Source organism: Hemiscyllium ocellatum, chromosome 4 (assembly GCF_020745735.1).
Source record: "Hemiscyllium ocellatum isolate sHemOce1 chromosome 4, sHemOce1.pat.X.cur, whole genome shotgun sequence".
Taxonomy (NCBI): domain Eukaryota; kingdom Metazoa; phylum Chordata; class Chondrichthyes; order Orectolobiformes; family Hemiscylliidae; genus Hemiscyllium; species Hemiscyllium ocellatum.
This window is the reverse complement of record NC_083404.1, coordinates 40974819-40995018: the sequence shown is the minus strand read 5'-3', so window position 1 is coordinate 40995018 and position 20200 is coordinate 40974819. Positions and strand designations below refer to the sequence as shown.

Below are 20200 nucleotides of genomic sequence, written 5' to 3'. Positions count from 1 at the left end.
CAGCCCATTTAGAGTTGTGCCATTTATAAGTCTCTCCATGTTCTTCACACTAAAGGGAAACACTTCACATTTCTCTGCATTTAACTCACTTTGCCACCTGGAGTATGTTGCTGGAAAAGCACAGACGTGAGAAATGGCTCTCACTCTTCAATAATTTCAGTCAAATTCCAAAGCAGGTATTTATTAAAACATTCTTATAAGAATGGATGACTCTCAGTACTCCTCTTTTAACTTATTGGCTTAGCATGCAAAGCGTCAAACCTTTCATAAGCTACTCACTTCACTCCTCCTCTGTTTATTTCTCCCACTACTCTAAGCCTGTCGCCCCTTACCCTTGTTTGTTTCTTGCCTTATTTGGGCTTACACGTGACAAAGTGCAGTTGTTAGCTTGGCTGTTTATCCACATCCCTCTGTGGCCTTTTGTTAGCTTGCATCCATTTTTGCTGCAAACTGTGTACATCCTTGCTAGCTCAACACTTCTGCCCCACACTGAGCCTTATGACCTGTTTGTGGTTTTGTGTACGTGTTTGCTAAGGCAACATTTCGTCCCTTATGGTCCCCACTGAGCCTTAGGACCTCTGATTGTGGTTTCTGCAACACTGAGTCTTATCTTTTACACAAGCCTCTTGCAGAAGGAACACTTACATTTTTCACAAGCATATTCTCCACAGGCAGCATCCAAGGAGCAGGAGAATCAATCTTTCTGGTCAGAGCCCTTAAATTTACCAGCTGTCTGCCCAGTTGACCATGTTGTAAATGTTATTATGGTCCAGCACATTAATAACACAAGTTATTCAAATCACAGAATAGAATCACAGGCTTGATAGACAAATTAGTTGTGTCTTTTTCTCACATTCAGTCATGAACACAAGCCTGTTAAATTTGCTATTAACATAGAGTTATAAAAGAAAACAAATTATAGACAAGTCAAGAACTGTTTAAGTGATCTCATTAAGTATCAAAGGTTTAATGATTTCACCCCCAGCAATACATATACAGACTCTCAAACCTCAATGAAGAGTCGCCCCCATCTTCACACTAAAATTCTTGCTCAGCTGGCATAGCTGTAATTAGTTTTATTCCAGCAAATTTGAGCATCACAAACCCACTTTCTTTAGTTAATATGTCTCAATAAACAAGCTAACTCAGCTCACTTATTACTTAACATGGGTTCCCTAAATTCATGTCTTCAACAGCCTTGTCGGGTGTCTTCCTCTGATAACTCCACAGCCTTCTGCTTCCAGAACTTGTAGGGACTTGTCAGGCTTGACTGCTCAAAGTCTAAGAACAACATCTGTGCTGTTATGTACCTCTTCTTTCCATGAATGAACCTGCTTCTGATCACGCTGTCTGGGTTGAAAAACTCAAATCAGCAAACACCTTAGTAATTATCTTCCAAGGTGGCAGCTGGTCATTTAGTTGAAACAAGATGACTTCTTGTAAATGTTATTCTGAACTCAATATTCAAAATAACTTCAATCTTTTAAAAAAGTCTCATCTTCATATAACTAAAATCTAAAATCCATTTTTTCTTCACTTCAAAGAAGAAGTTCAAGTAATTATATGAAGGTTCACAACATACAATGTCCTTTCAAAGCTCTATACTATGCTCAAAGTTCACAAAGCTTGAAATTTTCATAACACATGCAAACTTTGAAATTGTACCCTATTAGGGTCTTAAACATTAAGATAAACAAAAAAAAAGGATCCCAACACTTACCTTAAGGAGCTCCAATACAAACTTTCCTTTCATCCCCTAAAACACCCACAAACTGCTATTCTTTTAGTTGTCATTCAGCCAAATTCATAAAGTTGACCCTTTAATTCCATAAACTATAACGTTACAAGTTGTTAAAAGCACTGTATAAATCCAGTTTCTTTCTCTTCATTGTCTCCACCTTTACTGGGTCAACTTGGTTTCTTTGACAGCGTCCTGCAAATTTGCTGCCTCTACCACCGATAAGAATGGTAGATAGATTGAAGCACACCATCCCAACTTTGAACTATATCACTGTTCTTTTGTTGCCGAGTCGAAGTCGCAGATCTCTCTCCCTAACAGCACTGCTGGTTTAGCAAGATCACACTGACTGCAGCAGTTCACAGTGGTACCATATCACCAATCTTCTCAAGATTAATTAGGGATTGGCAATAAATGCTGACCTAATCAGCAACACGCACACCCTTGTACGAGAAAATGAGTGAACATAAACACAGCAGGAAATAAAAACAATACTTTATTTTTCTAAAGTAACACCATTTAGTACATTCCAAAGTTTGCACCTTTACTATGAACCATAGACAAAATGGAAATGAGCCCACAATGCATTTATTACATTACCTCATTGCAGTTCTTTTACTCAACACTATAGTTAAATTTGGAGTTTGTGTAAGACTACATATACATTAAAACCGTTAGCCTACTCTTTGCCAATAACATATTTGTTTTAAATACAAGGCCAAATTTCAAACTGTAGAATATCCAGCAATTAAGTTCAGTTACATACTCCTTTATCCAATTACTTTATTCTACAATTTCCAGTCTTCCACAATTCATTTTACTTTGTTTATTTAAATATAAATGTGTTCACTATACTAATTATAAATACATGTAACAAAGTAATGTTTGTAACAATTAAATTGTAAACTTTAATTTTGCAAAACATCAGTACTATCCTTTTAAAAACTATCAAGTAATCTGAACTACAGAATGCAGCTTGAAACAACACAACTGAGTATAGATTACAATGCATCTTGAAAAATTAATTTCAACATAATTCTGGAAGGAAGACCCTGTGCATCCTTTACACTGCATTCTTTCCAGGATGATAATGTAATCAGCAGCTTCTGTTTCTCTATTTCCTACAGAATGCAGTTGAGGAATGAGCTTTTCCTTGAAAAGTTGCAATTGATTTTACAAAATGGGTCTGGAATGGTCTACTCTCAGATTTTATTCTATAAATAAAATCTCATTTCTAATCACAAGATTATTTTTAATAAGTAACTCCCAACAGCACCAAATGTCTTTGATCAGGAGCTTTGGGTTAGAACTGGACATTAAAACAGAAGTACAAATAATTTACAAGAAAAAGATATAAGCTACAGTAACATAAGAACTTGGCACCATTAGTAACTTAATGTTTTCTTTTGGAAAAAATCACAATATTATACACAAAAAGCAAAATTGTCTTATTAATCTGAATTCCAGTAACAACTGAGATATTATCTTTCCATGTGTAGCAATCAGAGGGGTGGGGAGGGGGCGGCTTCTATTTGGAAGTACAAATTTTGTAACATTTTGCTAATGAAAATTATTCTTTTTCTTCACTAAATTTGGTCAGTCATTGTTCTAACAGAAAAGTCTAAGGCCACCTTTAATAATAATTGCCTGGTTTAAAATTTTAAACAAAACGTGGCAGTTAACTGTCAATCTGTATTAACAGGTACATTCTCCATGATAACACCTCAACCAAAATCCATGTACCAACTAATCAACTTTCTCCTTTCATGCATTACAAATGCTTTCCCCCTCGAATCGGTATTCTTGAAAATCGACCTGATGAGTGCAAGAGATAAGTTTTGACAAAATGTGTCTGGTTCAGAAATAACAAGAATTTGTTACATAAAATTGTGACCACGTTGAGGACTTCGGGTATTGAACAGAATACTGAAATTCCCTCAATAACTGTCTCTGTTTCTCTTATTATTCATCAGATGCCTCGAGTTTTTAATCTTCCACTTTCAGTTGCCCTGACAACTATTGCTGTTAATTGTGTACTTGAAGGTTCGGATTCTGCATGACAACTGTTTTGTCAATCAACTTCCCAGTGTCTCTGTTCAGCACATTGCATGTTAACCGTCTGTTAAGTTTTTACACTTTGATTTCCCACCTCCCGCCCAACCAAAAAGTGGAAAGAATGCAGCAATCTGGAATTGGCTTGAGTGAAGGAGAAACAGAAATACAGGAAGTGGGAAAATCTCACTGCAATGGTGATCATCAGATTCTCTTATTGTCCTTCCATGTTGTAACTGATTATGTACGTCTTTTTAAATGTACTGGTCCTAATTTAATGAGGCTGGAGATACGTCACTGCAAGCACATGCACGGGTGTGGCAATGTTGAGTTGAGTTTTCAGCCATGAGCTGGCCAAGGAAATATGAATGTGGATTCAGGCTTGATCGAGAAGAGAACTATCCCAGATCATTACCACAAATTAAACAGCGTTAAAGCCTCATTACTTTATAGCAGACACTAGTTAAATAAATAGATGCAAATATGGTACTTCAGAGTACCCGCAGGTTCCATCCACAAGCAAATATCACAATCTTACAATTGACAAAATTTTATGTTCAAATACAGCTATAAGCAGCATGATGCCAAATCCCAGGAGCATGCCAGAATTCTGTAGAAGGAAGTAAGCCCCATGACTGTAGTCATGATCACCAGCGTCACTGTGAAGCATTTCTGGAACCTGTATGAATAAATTGGAAGCTAGCTGAAGTGATTCATACTTTCAATACAGTCATACTGTGGTTCTAAGCATTGCAAGATACTGGTTCCAGTTTGGAAGCTAGTAAAGGAGTTAATATTCTATCTGGATAATTTGGTCACATGTTGAGATAGAGAAGGCACCAAGTCTTAAACCTTCCACATCCTACAATGCTTAGGGAAGGCAGGGATGAACTCTGTTCACAATCTTTCAACTACCATTGGAAGGGAATGATCTGCCAGTTGATGATAGGGTTACCAAATACAAAATCTCTTATTTACAGTGGAGAAACAGTGTAGAAATAACACTATTAAACAAAGAGAACAAAAGCATGACTGACATCACAGAAAACAGAGCAGAATAAAATATTAAATAAACTGGATGCAGGGAGCAGATGCAGAGGACCATTTATCAGCAGAGTGGCTGAGCCAGAGATGACAGAAACTGGTAAAATTCCTGCCGAAACTAAAAGCTGACATTTATATAGAAAAGACTGTAGAGTGGTGTATAGTAACAATGTCCTATTAACATACTGTGGAGCAATACTTCCATGCACCATATTACAATACATTACACACGTTTATGGGAAATTAGAGAAAAACTTTGTGCCAGGTGATGTATTCTTGTCAACATATTCCAGCATAAGCGGTGAAACAGTTCAGTTAGCTGTCTCTGTGCGCTATTTTACTGGAATAGAAGACATCCCAAGAAAATACATAACGGGAGGTTTGTCTTCTGTTAAGACACTATATTAATTCATGTACTGCTTTTGCATTGTAGAATAAGTAGCAAGGTATATACGTACCATATCAACCAGTGCCACATACAAGAACAACCCAGCAGTAACAGCAAAGATCCAAGAGGAGACATTTTCAGCATAATGGCCAATGGCAGTGCCAGTGATCATACCCAGGTACCCCAACAAGGCAGATAGGATATTGTAGAGGATAGCTTGTTTCACAGTCATTCCAGCCTTCAACAGCACAGCAAAATCACCTGCAGACAGAAATATTGGGAAACATTTTGGAAACTTTCAAACATTAGTGCTTTCTCATCATTGTTGTTTCATAAGTCCCACCACAACACATTGTTAGGCATGACTCAGTAGGCATCAATTCTCTTGCAAGCAGCGAGTTTATATCTCAAGGCGTCAGTTTGACTGAGTCGGCAACTCTCTCACTTTATAGCCAGAAGGTGGTGAGTTCAGGTCTCACTCCCGAGTTTGAAGGTAGACTGACATTCTCAGTATACTTTAGGGAATGACACAACAAGATTGCAACTACTGTGTCATAAAGGGCTACAGCACAGAGAAAGACGCTTTGGCCCATTTAATCTGCACTGGTTAAAAACACCCAGCAAACTATTCTAATCCCACTTCTCAGTACTTGATCCACAGACTTGTATGCCTTGGTATCACAAGTGCACACCTAAATACTTCTTAAATATTAGGATGTTTCTGCTTCTATCACCCATAAAGACAGTGAGTTGCAGATTCCCACCACTTCTGGGTGAAAACATTTTTATCTCATCTCTAAACTTTCTGCCCCTTCTCTGAATTCAATGCCCCACTCAATGATTCGCCCACTAAGTTCTTTCCTATTTACCCTTTCTATTCCCTTCACAATTTTATACATCTGGATCATGTCTCCCCTTCACCTCCTCTACTCCAAGAAAAACATTGTAGTCTATCCCATCTGTCGTCATAACTAAATCTTTCCAGCCCAGCCAACATCCTGATAAATCTCCTTTGCACCCACTCCAGTGCAATCACTTTCTTCCTATAATATGGATTCCAGAATTGCACATGATACTGTAAGTGTGCTGAACCAACTTTATGTAAGTTACAACCTAATCTCTCGTTTTAAAACTCCATGCATTGGCTATAAAGGCAAGTATCCCAAATGCCTTAACTACATTATCCAGCTGTCCTTCTACCTTAAGGGACTTGTGGATATACCCAGTGGAAGTGCACGCCAAGGTCCCTCTGATCCTAGATGCTCCCCAAGGTCTTACTGTTCAGCATGTATTGCCTCGTTTGTCCTGCTTAAGTGCATCACCTCACACCTATTTGGACTGAATTCCATTACCACCGATCAGCCTACCATATCTATTTCCTTCTTTAATCGAAGGATATCCTTCTCACTATTTATGTCTTCAATATTTACCGCTTCATCAATCTTCATATTATCATGAATTTACTGATTAATCAAGCCTAAATCATTTACGTATCTCACAAAACTGCAACACTAATCCTTGCAAAACTCCATTGGTCACAGGTTTCCAGTCACAAAGCAACCCTTAACCAACATCCTCTGCTCCCTGCCACTCAGCCAGTTTTGGATCCACTTAGTCAAACTTCCTTGGACTCTTACATTCACAATCAGTCCCCCAATTTGCACCTTCCAAAAAGTTTTGCTGAAGTCCAAGTAGATTATACCTCCCATCTACGCACCTGGCCGCCTCTTCAAAACATTCAATCAGGACAGTTAGAAATAACCTCTTCTTAATCCTTGTTTCTCTAAGTGCAGATTAATTATGTCGCTCAGAAAGAATTCTGGGTAATACAAATGGAGGACAGGGAAAAATTGTGGCTGTAAGGACTCCATGTTTGAGGGATTTTCCTGGTTGGACCGGACTTCCTCGAATTCTAAGAGCAATAATTACTGTTTTATAAGCTGTTGCATTGTTTTGGAACTTTGGGAAACAAAAAGCTCAAAACAACGGCACTTTAAAAATAAGGAAAGGAGACAAAGGCAGTGATTGGGAAGTGATTCAAACAGATAAAGAAATCAACCCTGCTATCTGACCCAGCAATAATCTGCACAGCTGCTGCCTTTGCTGTTTGGTTGAAGGTATCTCTGGACATTGGAGTCCCTTCTAAGAAAAATAAACAAACAGCAAAATTCACAGCTCACCTTGGAGTAACCTGAGTGGAGGTGCTCACAGCAGGAGAGTAGTTAAGTGGCTAGTTTTAAAATGCAACCTTACTGTTTTTTTTGTAAATCTACAATAGTGAATAGAGTGGAGTTTTTTTTATTTATATGTTTCTATACAGACTTGTCTCGATTAAATCTTAAAAATATAAAAACATAAGTACTAAGCGAGCACGAAACAGTGTTTTTACAGCAGTAAGACTATGCTATTTTCTGGGTCTGTGGATTGTTGAAGTGCAAATGTGGTGTTTCATAGAGTGACATGCTCTTCCTGTTGGATGTGGGAGATTAGGGAGAGTTTCTACGCTACTAATTATTATGTCTGCAGGAAGTGTGTTGGTTACACATCCTATTGGATCACATTGATCGGATGGAGCAGCAACTAGAGACAATGGAATTTACAGGAGCTGAGAAATGAGATGGATGGCAGCTGCAGGGAGGGAGATAAACTGGAGATACAGTCAGGTAGATGGGTGACCTCCAGGAAAGGTAGGAGAGGAAGGCAGGTAGTGCAGGACACTCCTGTGGCTATCCCCATCTCAAACAAGTATGCCGTTTTGGAAAATATAGAGGTTGATTGCACTGACAGCCAGGCTTCTCGTACCAAGACTGGCTCTAATGAAGCAAGGGCTATACCAGTTCCAAGTGATTGATGGTGACAGGGGACACTCTAGTCAGAGGCACAGACAGATGTTTCTGCAGCCAATCGTGACACATCAGAATGGCGTGTTGCCTCCCTGGAGCAAGGATACTTTGGAGAGGGTCCAGAATATTCTCAAAGGGGAGAGAGACCCGCGGGAGGTCATTGTACGCATTGGAACTAATGACATAGGAAGAGAAAAGGATGAGAGTCTGATGAGAGAATATACAAAGTTAGGCAGGAATTTAAAAAGTAGGAATAGGAGGATAGACCAGATGGATGTGTGGACGAAGAGCTGGTGCAGGGGAGAAAGATTCACGTTTTTGGATCATTGGAATCTCTTCTGACATAGAAGTGACCTGTATGAAAAGGATGGCTAGCACCTGAATTGAATGGGGGCTGATATCTTGACAGGGGGATTTGCTAGAGCTGTCCAAGAGGATTTAAACTAGTTCTTTTGGCGGTTGGGTTGGTGGGGGGGGGGGGGGGGGGGGCGTGTTTGGCACTGGTACTGTTGGGAAAAGGAGCAAGTCAAACAGTCAGAGCAGGCAGAAATAAAGATAACAAGGTCGGACTGATAAATTGAGTTGCATTCATTTCGATGCAAGAGGCCTAATAGGCAAGGCAGATGAACTCAGGGCAATGGTTAGGCACATGGAACTGGAATATCATAGCAATTACAGAGACGTGGCTCAAGGATGGACAGGACTGGCATCTTAGTGTTCCAAGATACAAATTCTATAGAAAGGATAGAAAGAGGGTGTGTGTGTGTGGAGGGGTGGGGATGTGTGTGTGGGTGGGGGGCACGGCATTTTTTGTTTAGGGATAACATTACAGCTGTATTTAGCGAGGGTTTTTCTGGGAATACATCCAGGGAAGTTATTTCAATGGAACTGAGAAATAAGAAAGGGATGACTACCTTATTAGGATTGTGCTGTAGACACCCCCCCCAATAATCAGCAGGAAATTGAGGAACAAATTTGTAAGGAGATCGCAGTTATCTTTCAGAATAATATAGGTCATTAGCGCAAATTCACTATTTTGCAATTGATGAATTGAGGACATGGTTTCTAAAGCGCCAGTTTTAAAACATGCATTGGTTATAACACAATTCTGACCCCATTGGATTAAACAGAGCTGCTAATACGCGATTTTCTTATAATACGGGATTGCATGAAAATGAAACTAGAGAGTTATAGCAGAACTGACTGGAGGATGATTATTGGCGGGGGGGGGTTCAACTTTCCAAACATAGATTGGAACTGCCACTGTGTTAAGGGCTTGGCTGGAGAGGAATTTGTTAGATGTGTACTAGAAAATATTCTGATTCAGTATGCGGATGCACATACTAGAGAAGATGCAAAACTTGACCTACTCTTGGGAAATAAGGCAGGGCAGGTGATTCAGGTGTCAGTGGACAAGCACTTTGGGGCCAGCAACCGTAATTCTATTAGTTTTAAAATAGTGATAGAAAAGGATAGACCAGATCTAAAAGTTAAAAGTTCAAATTGGAGGATGCTAATTTGACAGTATTGGGCAAGAACTTTCAAAAGGTGATTGGGGCTGGATGTTCACAGGTAAAGGGATGACTGGAAAATGGAAAACCTTCAAAGATGAGATAACGAGAGTCCAGAGACAGTATATTCCTGCTAGGGTGAAGGGTAGGGCTGGTAGGTTTTGGGAATGCTGGATGACGAGAGAAATTGAGGTGGGAGTCAAAAATAAGAAGGAAGCATACATTAGATAGCAGGGATCCAGTGAATGCCTAGAAGAGTATAAACGCAGTAGGAGTATACTTAAGGAGGAAATCAGGAGGGCAAAAAGGGGACTGGTTAGCAAGGTTAGGTCACACTGAATACAGAGAGAACTAGCTATTTGGATCCAGAACTGGCTCAAAGGTAGAAGACAAAGGGCAGTGGTGGAGAGATGCTTTTCAGGGTGGAAGCCTGTGACCAGTGGGTGGCACGGTGGCACAGTGGTTAGCACTGCTGCCTCACAGCGCCAGAGACCCGGGTTCAATTCCTGCCTCAGGTGACTGACTGTGTGGAGTTTGCACATACTCCCAGTGTCTACGTGGGTTTCCTCCGGGTGCTCCAGTTTCCACGACAGTCCAAAAATGTGCAGGTTAGGTGAATTGGCCATGCTAAATTGCCCTTAGTGTTAGTAGAAGGGGTAAATGTAGGGGAACGTGCCTGGGTGGTTTGCGCTTCGGTGGGTCGGTGTGGACTTGTTGGGCCGAAGGGCCTGTTTCCACACTGTAAGTAATCTAATCTAATCAGTGGTGTGCCACAAGGATTGATACTGGGTCCACTGCTTTTCATCAATCATGTAAATGATTTGGTTGTGATCATAGGAAGTATGGTTAGTAAGTTCGCAGGTGTCACCAAACATGGAGGCGTAGTGGACAGCAAAGAAGGTTACCTCAGATTACAACGGGATCTTGATCAAATAGGCCAAGGAGTGGCAGATGGAGTTTCATTTACAGAAATGTGAAGTGCTGCAATTTGGACAGGCAAATCAGGGCAGGACTTATACACTCAATGGTAAGGTCCTAGGGAGTGTTGCTGAACAAAGAGACCTTGGGAGTGCAGGTTTATAGTCCCTTGAAGATGGCATTTGGTATGCTTGCCTTTATTAATCAATGTATTGAGAATCGGAATTGGGAGGTCAAGTTGCGGCTGTACAGGATATTGATTGGGCCACTATTGAAATACTGTGTACAATTCTGGTCTCCCTGCTATAGGAAGGATGTTGTGAAACTTGAAAGGATTCAGTAAAGATTTACAAGGATGTTGCTAGGGTTAAAGGATTTGAGTTATAGGGAGAGGCTGAATAGATTGGGGCTATTTACCCTAGAACATTGGAGGCTGAGGGGTGACCTTCTTGAAATTTATAAAATCATGAGGGGCATGGATAGGGTAAATAGTCAAGGTCTTTTCTCCAGGGTGGGAGAGTCCAAAACTAGAGGGCATATGTTTAAGGTGAGAGGGGAAAGATACAAAAGGGATTTAAGGGGCAACTTTTTCATGCAGAGGGTGCTGTGTGTATGGACCATGCTGCCAGAGGAAGAGTGGAGCTAGTACAATTACAGCATTTAAAAGGCATCTGGATGGGTATATGAATAGGCAGTGTTTAGAGGTATATGTGTCAAATGGGGCTAGTTTTTTTTAGAATATCTGGTTTGTAAGAATGAGTTGAACAGCACGGAATATTTCTGAGCTGTATATCTCTATGATTCTAATTGTATCCAATAGTTTCCCCAACATGGAGGTTAGACTGACAGGCCTGCAGTTTCCTGGTTTATCCCTTGCTTTCTTCTTGAACAACAATATCACACTGGCTAACCTCTGGTCAGAAAGAATTTGACAAGTGTTGCCAGTAATGTTTCCTCCCTTACCTCACTCAACAGCCTGGGATTCATTTCATTCGGTGATGGAGATTTATCTAAAGTTTAAAGCCTGCCAGATCACTCGGAACCTCCTCGATTTAGGTATATCACCATTCTCCTCCTCGATTTCTATACCCACATCATCCCTCTCACTAGTGAACACAGTGACAAAATATTCATTTATAACTCTTTTTTTTAAAATGCTGTCCAGCACCACACACATTTGGTCCTGTCCTTTGTTATCCTTTTACCCTTAATGCGTTTGTAAATTAATATAGTGGACTGGAGTATTGCTGAATAAATGACATGCTGTTGAAGCTTTTTGTTTTGCACTCATCAGGCCCATAAATAAATCAAATGTAATAGGGAGCAACAGCTTATGAGGAAAGGGTACTGACTGATTGATAATTGGATTTCCAGTTGCCTGGACATGTTCCTTTTCCCTGTAGACAAACAAAATCTCTGATTGAACCGTGGTGAATCAATCAGTGCTGACTTGCCAACCAATCACTACCCTTTTCTCATTGTAAAACTGTTGTTCTCTTTGAAAATTGGCATTCTTGCACCTGTCCTGATGACTGCAAGACAAAAACCTTTAAAAATATGTTTCCTTTTTCAGCAACTCTCAAGAGTAGGGATCACCTCCCTATGTCCTGGGCCAATATTTTTATCTCTTCGTCCAAACCTAAACAGATCATTTTGGTCACCGTTATTTGCTATTTGTGGGAGGTTGCTACAGACAAACTCACTGTGGTGTTGCTCTCATTACAACAGTTTAACAACTATTCCAGGAAGTTCTAGGGTTGCAAAGGTTAGATAAACATAGGGGTTCAGGTACAGAGTTATTTCAAAGTTGCATCACAGGTAGAGGGGGCAGTTAGGGCAGTGCTTAGCACACTTGCCTTCATCTCTCAGGTCAATGAGTTGGGATGTCATGTTGAGGTTGTACAGGATGTTGGTGAGGCCACCTTTGGAATATTGCGTACAGTTTGGGTCACCCTGCAATGGCATGGTATTATGAAATTGGAGAGGGTTCAGAAAAGATTTACCAGGATGTTGTCAGGACTATAGGATTTGAGTTAAAGGATAGGGTGGATAGACTGGCACTTTTTTCACTGGAGCATAGAAAGTTGAGGGGTGACTTTATTGAGGAATATTGATAAGGTGAATGACAAGGGTCTTCTCCCTAGAGTGGGTGGGTTCAAACTCAGGGGGCATATTTTTAAAAGTGAAAGGAGAAAGATTTAAAAGAGATCCAGGGGCATCATTTTCACACAAAGGTTGGTTCCAACGTGGAATGAACTGCCAGAAGAAGTGGTAGATGCAGATACAATTACAACATTTAAAAGACATTTGGATAGGTACATAAATAGAAAAGATTTAGAGGGATATGAGCCAAATTCAGGCAAGTGGAACTAATTTAAATTTGGGAAACTTGGTTGGCATTGACAAGTTGGACTGAAGGATCCGTTTCTGTGCTGTATAACGCTATGACAGAATTATGCGAAGAAATCAGAGCAATCTTGCATGTACTGATACGAACACCTTCACCAGCGCTATAAAGCTCGAGGATCCTGTCAACATACCTGCAAGTAATAGAGCACTTGCAACTACAGTCAAATTATTGTGTAGATGTTTTAAAAATCTTACCCAGTTCATGTGGCAATTCGTGACAGAATACAGCAACAGATGTACTTAACCCACTGGACAAACCTCCAGTAAAAGCAGCACCTACAAACAAGATTTAAAATATTAACTATGCTGTTAAAATGATAAAATGAAATTTAAACAAATTCAGCATAATACAATTGGAATTGTACCTTGTTAAAAATTAAATCAGTTTCTCTTAAGATCCAACGCATTCAAAAGGAATTAAAACTGGCTGAAAGAAATGTTTAATAGTGCTGAAACTGCAAAGGTCACTGCAGTTCTTGAAGGTCTTCTGTGATTAAAGGGTAAATGGAGGACACAGATTTAGGATGATTGACAAAAGAATTAATGTAATGAGGAAAAGTCTTTTATATTAGTAGTTCAGATTTGGAATGTGCTGTCTGATACAGGCTCAAAAGCAGCCTTGGACAAATACTCAAAACTCCAGGGTATGGGAAAAGATCCTGAAAAGAGCCAATGCAGATTTGAGGCCAGTGCCAATGCCTTGAACAATAGTTTGCATTAGGATTGGGTAGAGGGAAGGCTGAAAGGATATGGAACATTATTTAGAATGTTGAAAACCACCAAGGAGGGGAACACAAATTTAGAACTAAATCTGTCAGTTTCAAATCATTCAGACTTTCATTTCCTTTTACTTTAAACAGCCTTTAAACCGGAAGCTTTGCTTTAATGCCCTCAATATCTATCTGCTTCACCACAAATGACACCTATTTTACTCAGCGTTTAATTACTGTAGCTATGCGTCTTTTCACATTACTCAGACTAGTGAGAATATGGAAAACTGAAGCAGAGTGAGTAACTGGTGTAACTAGCATAGATAAACACTAACATTAACATCTCGGCTTGCTTTAGCCTGAATGTATTTGCAATGTGGAAATATAAATACTTCCTCAAACAGACAAGTTGGCACATGTCTGGTATATTGCTATCATGTCACAAGTACTTGTGGTTGCTGCAGTGGAAACAATAGAACATTGTTATTAATGAAGATAAGGTACCTCACCTATAGCCAGACCATCACTGAAGTTATGGAGGCCATCACCCATAATAACCATCCAAGCCAAAGTGGCTATTCCTGCATCCTTCAGATCCTCCTGAAAGTAATAGTGACCATGACTATGAGGGTGGTGGTTCTGGTGATGGTGGTGGTGTAGAATATGGTGATACCGGTGGTGATGGTGATGAGAATCATCAGCGTTTCCTATTGTGTCATGGAAATGAGAGTGACATTTGTTTTCACATCCTCTGGGCACGTATGTATTGTAACTGCCTTCTGGGTGAGCATGGGCAATCATCACTTCTTGTTCTGGAGTGAGAGAATTCTGACTGTGATCCAGAGAGTGAAGATTTGACTGATCCTTAGGTTCGACCAGACAGTCAGCCAGATCTGTGAATGAAAACAAGATGCCAATATCAAAAAAACAGATAGATTAAACACTTCAACAAAATAAAACTGCAAAGTATATCCTGAAAGAATTTCATTACAATTCTACAGGAATTATTTAAATATCAAAGGATAATACACTTTTGTACACACAAAGAATTATAGTCAAATCAACCTAGAAGAATAGCTGCTGTCAGTGCAATCCATGAGCTGAATAAGGCTTGGCTGAACATAGAGTCCATTTTAAGCAGCCTGCTTGATCTGCAACTCATCATCTATTTTAAACATTCAATCCCTCCATCAACTGACATATATTGGCAGTGGTATATACTATTTACTTGATGCACAGCAGCAACTCATTATGGTCCCTTCAACAGCATCCCTCAAATCTTTGAACTCTACCACCTGGAAGGGCAAGGGTATCAAAAACATGCTGGCACCAACAGCTGTAAATGTTCCCCCAAGCAGCATCTGAACTGGAATTGCAACACCATTTCTTTACGTATATAGAATCAATATCTTATTGTTCCCTAAAAGCATTGGGGGTACCTACTTTGGGTATCTGCATCACTCAAGCTGCAGATGATCAAGATGGCGGTCCACCGCCAACCTTTCAAAGGCAACATATGCTGGCCTAGCCAGCAATGCTCAAATTCACAGCCTCATTCATTTAAGTATTGTCTAAATTATGTTCTATTCACTACTTTGTCCTCTCCTGTCTCTCCTTTTAGCACCATTTACCTTGCACTCATTTTATTCTCTTGCCCAATAACAATAATAAGGGGTCACATTTTATTTTTTGGAACTATAGACTAAAATGGAAGCAATATAGCTAACTATACCATGAAGACGACTTTGCAACTGGAAAATCAATTGGAAAATAACTCAATGGCCACTGAAAAATTTTTCACATTCAGGAAATTCTGCCTAACAGTGCACTGATTGGTTCAGCTGTAGTCTTAAAAAGCTGTAAGTGTCAAGAGCAGCAGAGTTGAATAGACATCCAGAACCTGTAGACAACAAGCAACCATCTCTCCCTCTCCTCTGTGTCCATCTGGGAAAAACACAGAAAAACCAAAGAACTTTAAAAGAAAGAATTCCTACAAGGAAAAACACAAGTTCACTTTGATCATAAATCAAATCGAAGGATAATAGTATGTCATTATTGCAAAAATCAAAAGAATTGAGAGAAAACTTGCTTTGTACCTCATAGTCTGGACTTTTGTTTATGCTATATTCTTTTTCTAACCATTGCAAATGTGTTGAACCGTTTGTTTTTGTCTGTTTTGCTAATGTTCGAGTGTGTGTGTGTGTATTTGGGTTTTGAAGCAGTATGAACTGAAAATGTGTTGCTGGTTAAAGCACAGCAGGTCAGGCAGCATCCAAGGAACAGGAAATTCAACGTTTCGGGCCAGAGACCTTACCAAAACGTCGAATTTCCTGTTCCTTGGATGCTGCCTGACCTGCTGTGCTTTAACCAGCAACACATTTTCAGCTCTGATCTCCAGCATCTGCAGACCTCACTTTTTACTCAAATATTTTGAAGCAGTATTGTGTGAAGCTGCATAAATTAGAGATCCTTTAATTTCACTGGTATTGTTACGGTTAAGTATGTCCCAAAAAGTAAGATTTTTTTGTTACTGAAAGAATCTTCTGTGAACTGCTTTTGTCCCAGGCAAGTCAGTCTCATTGGGATTTTATAATTTATACATTGTGTCAGTTGGTGGAACATTGTAGCACAATTATTGGTACACTCTTCCCAGTTACATCTTGACATAGTGTATGTAACTCCCAACCACAGTTACATCATATCGGAGTTTCATTGCATGTAGTCATGTGCAGGGGTTTATGCCTAGGGAGAAAAGTGCGTACAAAGATTTTTGTTTCAACCCACTTGATTAATTTTTTTTAAAAAAAGATTTGAGATTTTTTTACAAAATTACAAAACTAATACAAAATAGTTTATCCACTTTACAATATAATAAAATTAAGAAAACTAACTACTAATCTACTCTACAAACAACCAAATTACAAAATAAAATATAGAAAACTGTATATATATATTTTAAAAAATCACAGTATTGTACATTAACAATAACCAAAAAAAAAGATAAATAAATACACATTCAAAATGATTTATATCAAGTCATAACAAAGCCCGTATTTATATGGGATTCTTCCTCCCGGGAGCCCCCTTACCAACCAGTACCATCCTCACAGCTAAGCAAAGGTCTTAAACAGTATGGCCGATACATCTGCATCGTTATAGTTCAAAAAGGGCTGCCATGTTCTATAAAATAATTCAGTTTTTTGCTGCACCATATTTGTAAGGAAGACCAGGGGGGTATATTCCATAACTATCCAATGCCAATTCGAAAGTCCTGGGGGCATCTAGAAAAGGGAAACTTGGAAAACCCAAAAGAAGAGACACTGGCTCCAACCCAATCTCCGTTCCCAAAATCTTTGCCAAGGCATTCACTACACTGTCCCAATATCTATGGATCTTATGGCATGTCCACAAACGATGAATGAGAGTATCAACTTCTAATTTACATTTAAGGCACATTGGGGATGCTCCTGCCTCGAACTTTGCAAGTCACTCTGGTGCTATACGAGCCCTATGAAGTATCTTGAATTGAATAGCCTGAGTTCTATTACAGATAAAGATCTTCCTGGCATTTTCCCAGATATCCTCCCACATCTCTAAGGAGATTCCATCCCTAATTCTTGATTCCAGGTTTTATATAACCGTTCCATGTCCTTCGATACCTTATTATGTAAGCAAGTGGTAGACAGTACTGACCGAGTGCTTACCCATCGGACGAAGCACTCTCCTTTCCATATCCGATTTATAAGCATTAATCAGCAATGTGGTCTTCTTTTGTATGAAATCTCATACTTGAAAATATCAAAAAAAAGTCCTTGCTGGGCAACCCAAACTTCTGACCCAACTGTTTGAAGGACATCATGACCTCCCCATCAAACAGATCTCCCAAACAGGAGATACCTCTGGACTCCCAGATTTTAAATCCAGCATCAGTCAGGCCTGGCTGGAATTCCAGCATTCCCATTATAGGGATATAAGGGGAGGATTTTTGTAAATTACTCTCATCCTGTCACATCATCCTCCAAACTTTGATTGTAAAAATCCAATTGTATGAAATACAATGATCCATAATAACTCTCATCTTATCCATAAATAGGAGATTGACGAGGGGACATTTTGCTTGGGAGGCCTCAATATCCAACCAGATTGATTGTGGGTCACAAGAGACCCAATCAGCCACATATGATAACAGAGAACTCAGTTGATACCTCCTGGAATCTGGAAAGTCCAGACCTCCCCCTTATTTGTGGGAACTGCAACTTATCTAATTTAATAAGGGGCTGTCTATGACTCCAAATAAAGGAGCCGAGCCAACCACAGAGCTTACACAGCGCCTGCCTCAGCAACATCAATGGGAGCATTCTCATAGGGTATAATAGGTGAGGGAGAACATTCATCTTGACCAAAGCTATTCTTCCTAGCCAGGATATCAGGAGATCTTCCCATTGTTGGCGGTCCTGCCTTATTTCTCTAATAATATGTATAATTAGCTTTATATAGCTGACCATATAACAGGGTAATAAAGATACCTAAATGAAGAAAGCTTCCCAGTGACCACTGCAAGGGGAAATGGGATCCATCTGGAAAATTGGATTTGGTGATAAGACTCCCTAGTGACATGGCCTCTGATTTCATAAAATTAATTTTGTCACCTGAGAACATACCAAAGAAGTTAACCAGTTGAATTAAGCTGGGCACAGATGTCAATGGGTCATTTAAGAAAAGAAGGATGATGTCCGCATAGAGAGTGATTTTATGCTTACCCGATCCTACCTCCAGGGCCATTATATTAGGATCAGCTCAGATAGCTTCCGCCAGGAGCTCAATCACTAGCGTAAATAATAGTGGCGACAGAGGGCATCCTTGATGACAACTTCTGCCAACACCAAAGCTACCTGATCTAACGCCATGGTAATCATTGCTGCTTTGGGGTCATTATACAATACTGCAACCCATTTGGTAAAGACCTCTCCAATACCAAACCGTTCCAAAGTTTAAAAGAGATATAGCCATTCTACCCGATCGAATGCCTTCTCTGCATCTAGGGAGACGACTAATCCCGGTATTGCTCCCTGCAGGGAGACGTGTACTATGTTTAACACTCTTCTAATGTAATTAGTTGACCTGTGACCCTTAATAAACCCTGTCTGATCCTCTTTTATAATGAATGGTAAAACCCTCTTCAATCTTAATGCCAACATTTTTGAGAGAATTTTAAAGTCCATATTCAAGGATATAGGTCTGTACAAACTACAGTAATCTGGGGCCTTTCCTTTCTTAAGAATGAGAGAGATATTTGCTTCTCCCAGAGAAGGTGGGAGGCTACCCTGACTGTGAATAATTATACATGTCTATACGTGGTCCAGCCAATTTGTCTATAAATTCTTGATAGAACTCAGACTAGAATCCGTCTGGTCTGGGCGTTTTAGCGCTCTGGAGCTGCCTCACTGCCTCCTGGATTTCCTGGGTTGTCAGGGGGTGTTCAGAAGGGACACCTGCTCCGAGGTTAGGCCTGAGGGGGCCAGATTTTTAAAAATAGACTCCATCTTCCTCGTTCTATCCTCACAGTCCTCCAACTTGTACAATTAGAAATAGAATTTTTTAAAGGCTGCAATTCAGAATTTGAATTCAGAAAGGTCGAAGGGACAAAAAACACATCGATTCTGGTATGACACTTGTGTGGATGAGAATAAAAAGTAAAATCTCTACCATCAGGGTGAAGATACCTCCACACATCTACCAGCCCCAACTCCCGATGGAGATCAGCCAATTGCCTCGATCTTAGAGATATACCCGCGGAGCTCCTAGGTATCCTGTGCACCTCGGGGTTGATAGTACAATTAAAATCTCCCCCTATAATTGTGTGACGCACCCAGAGAGCCATCAACTTGGAGACCGCATCTATTACAAACCTAAAAGGAAGTGCCGGGGGCAATAAACATTCAAAATCCTGTATTCCTCTCCATATATTAATATATACTGTCCAGACTCGCCTTTTATCTGGCTAAACATTTGGAAGAGAAGATTTTTCTAGATAAGAATGGCCACTCCTCTACTTTTTGAACTAATAGATGAGAAGAACACCTGGCTAAATCCACCTGTTGCAGCTTCAAGTGCTCCTTATCAAGTAGATGTGTCTCCTATAGAAGGGCTACATCAACCCTCTCTTTTTTAAGACTTGATAATATCTTTTTCCTTTTAATTGGCGAGTGGCTCCCCTTGACATTCCAGGTGCACCATTTAAATGAATGACTAGCCATGATCATTCAAGCAAGTCCGAGACCCCCCAGAAGGAAGAACCCCACTCAAAAGGCATTGAGTAGACACCATAAACAAGTCACATATAAAAACAACCTTTAAAACAACTAAATCAAAACAGCTAAGAACGACTCCTTAAAAAAAAATTAAAAGGAGACTTTCCCCCTTGTCCACAGGAGGCACTCCTACCTTCCAGTAATTCCACCATAACACCTCCCAGCTGGAGCCATGCTTTCAGCCCAGACATTACAAAGTGAGACAAACACATGCAATATTTTATAAAATGAGAGTTGAAAGTGGGCGACCAGCCCACCCCCTCCATATTATTACCT

At 39.9% G+C, this 20200-nt stretch overlaps 1 protein-coding gene across 3 annotated transcripts in view; it reads right to left on the bottom strand.

Moving 5' to 3' along the window:
- Positions 1-2258: 2258 nt before the first annotated feature.
- Positions 2259-20200, bottom strand: part of LOC132812623 (zinc transporter ZIP6-like) — a 34779-nt gene continuing 16837 nt past the window's right edge. For 2 of the 3 annotated variants that reach the window (XM_060822978.1, XM_060822979.1), the window contains exons 7-10: positions 14123-14506; positions 13099-13179; positions 5293-5483; positions 2259-4469 (exon numbers count right to left, since the gene is read on the bottom strand). In XM_060822978.1, the coding sequence (XP_060678961.1) occupies positions 4317-4469; positions 5293-5483; positions 13099-13179; positions 14123-14506 (809 nt within the window). In that variant the 3' untranslated portion in view covers positions 2259-4316. Of the gene's footprint in view, positions 4470-5292; positions 5484-13098; positions 13180-13331; positions 13391-14122; positions 14507-20200 lie in introns of those variants that run through there. The other variant, XM_060822981.1, reaches the window with a different exon arrangement.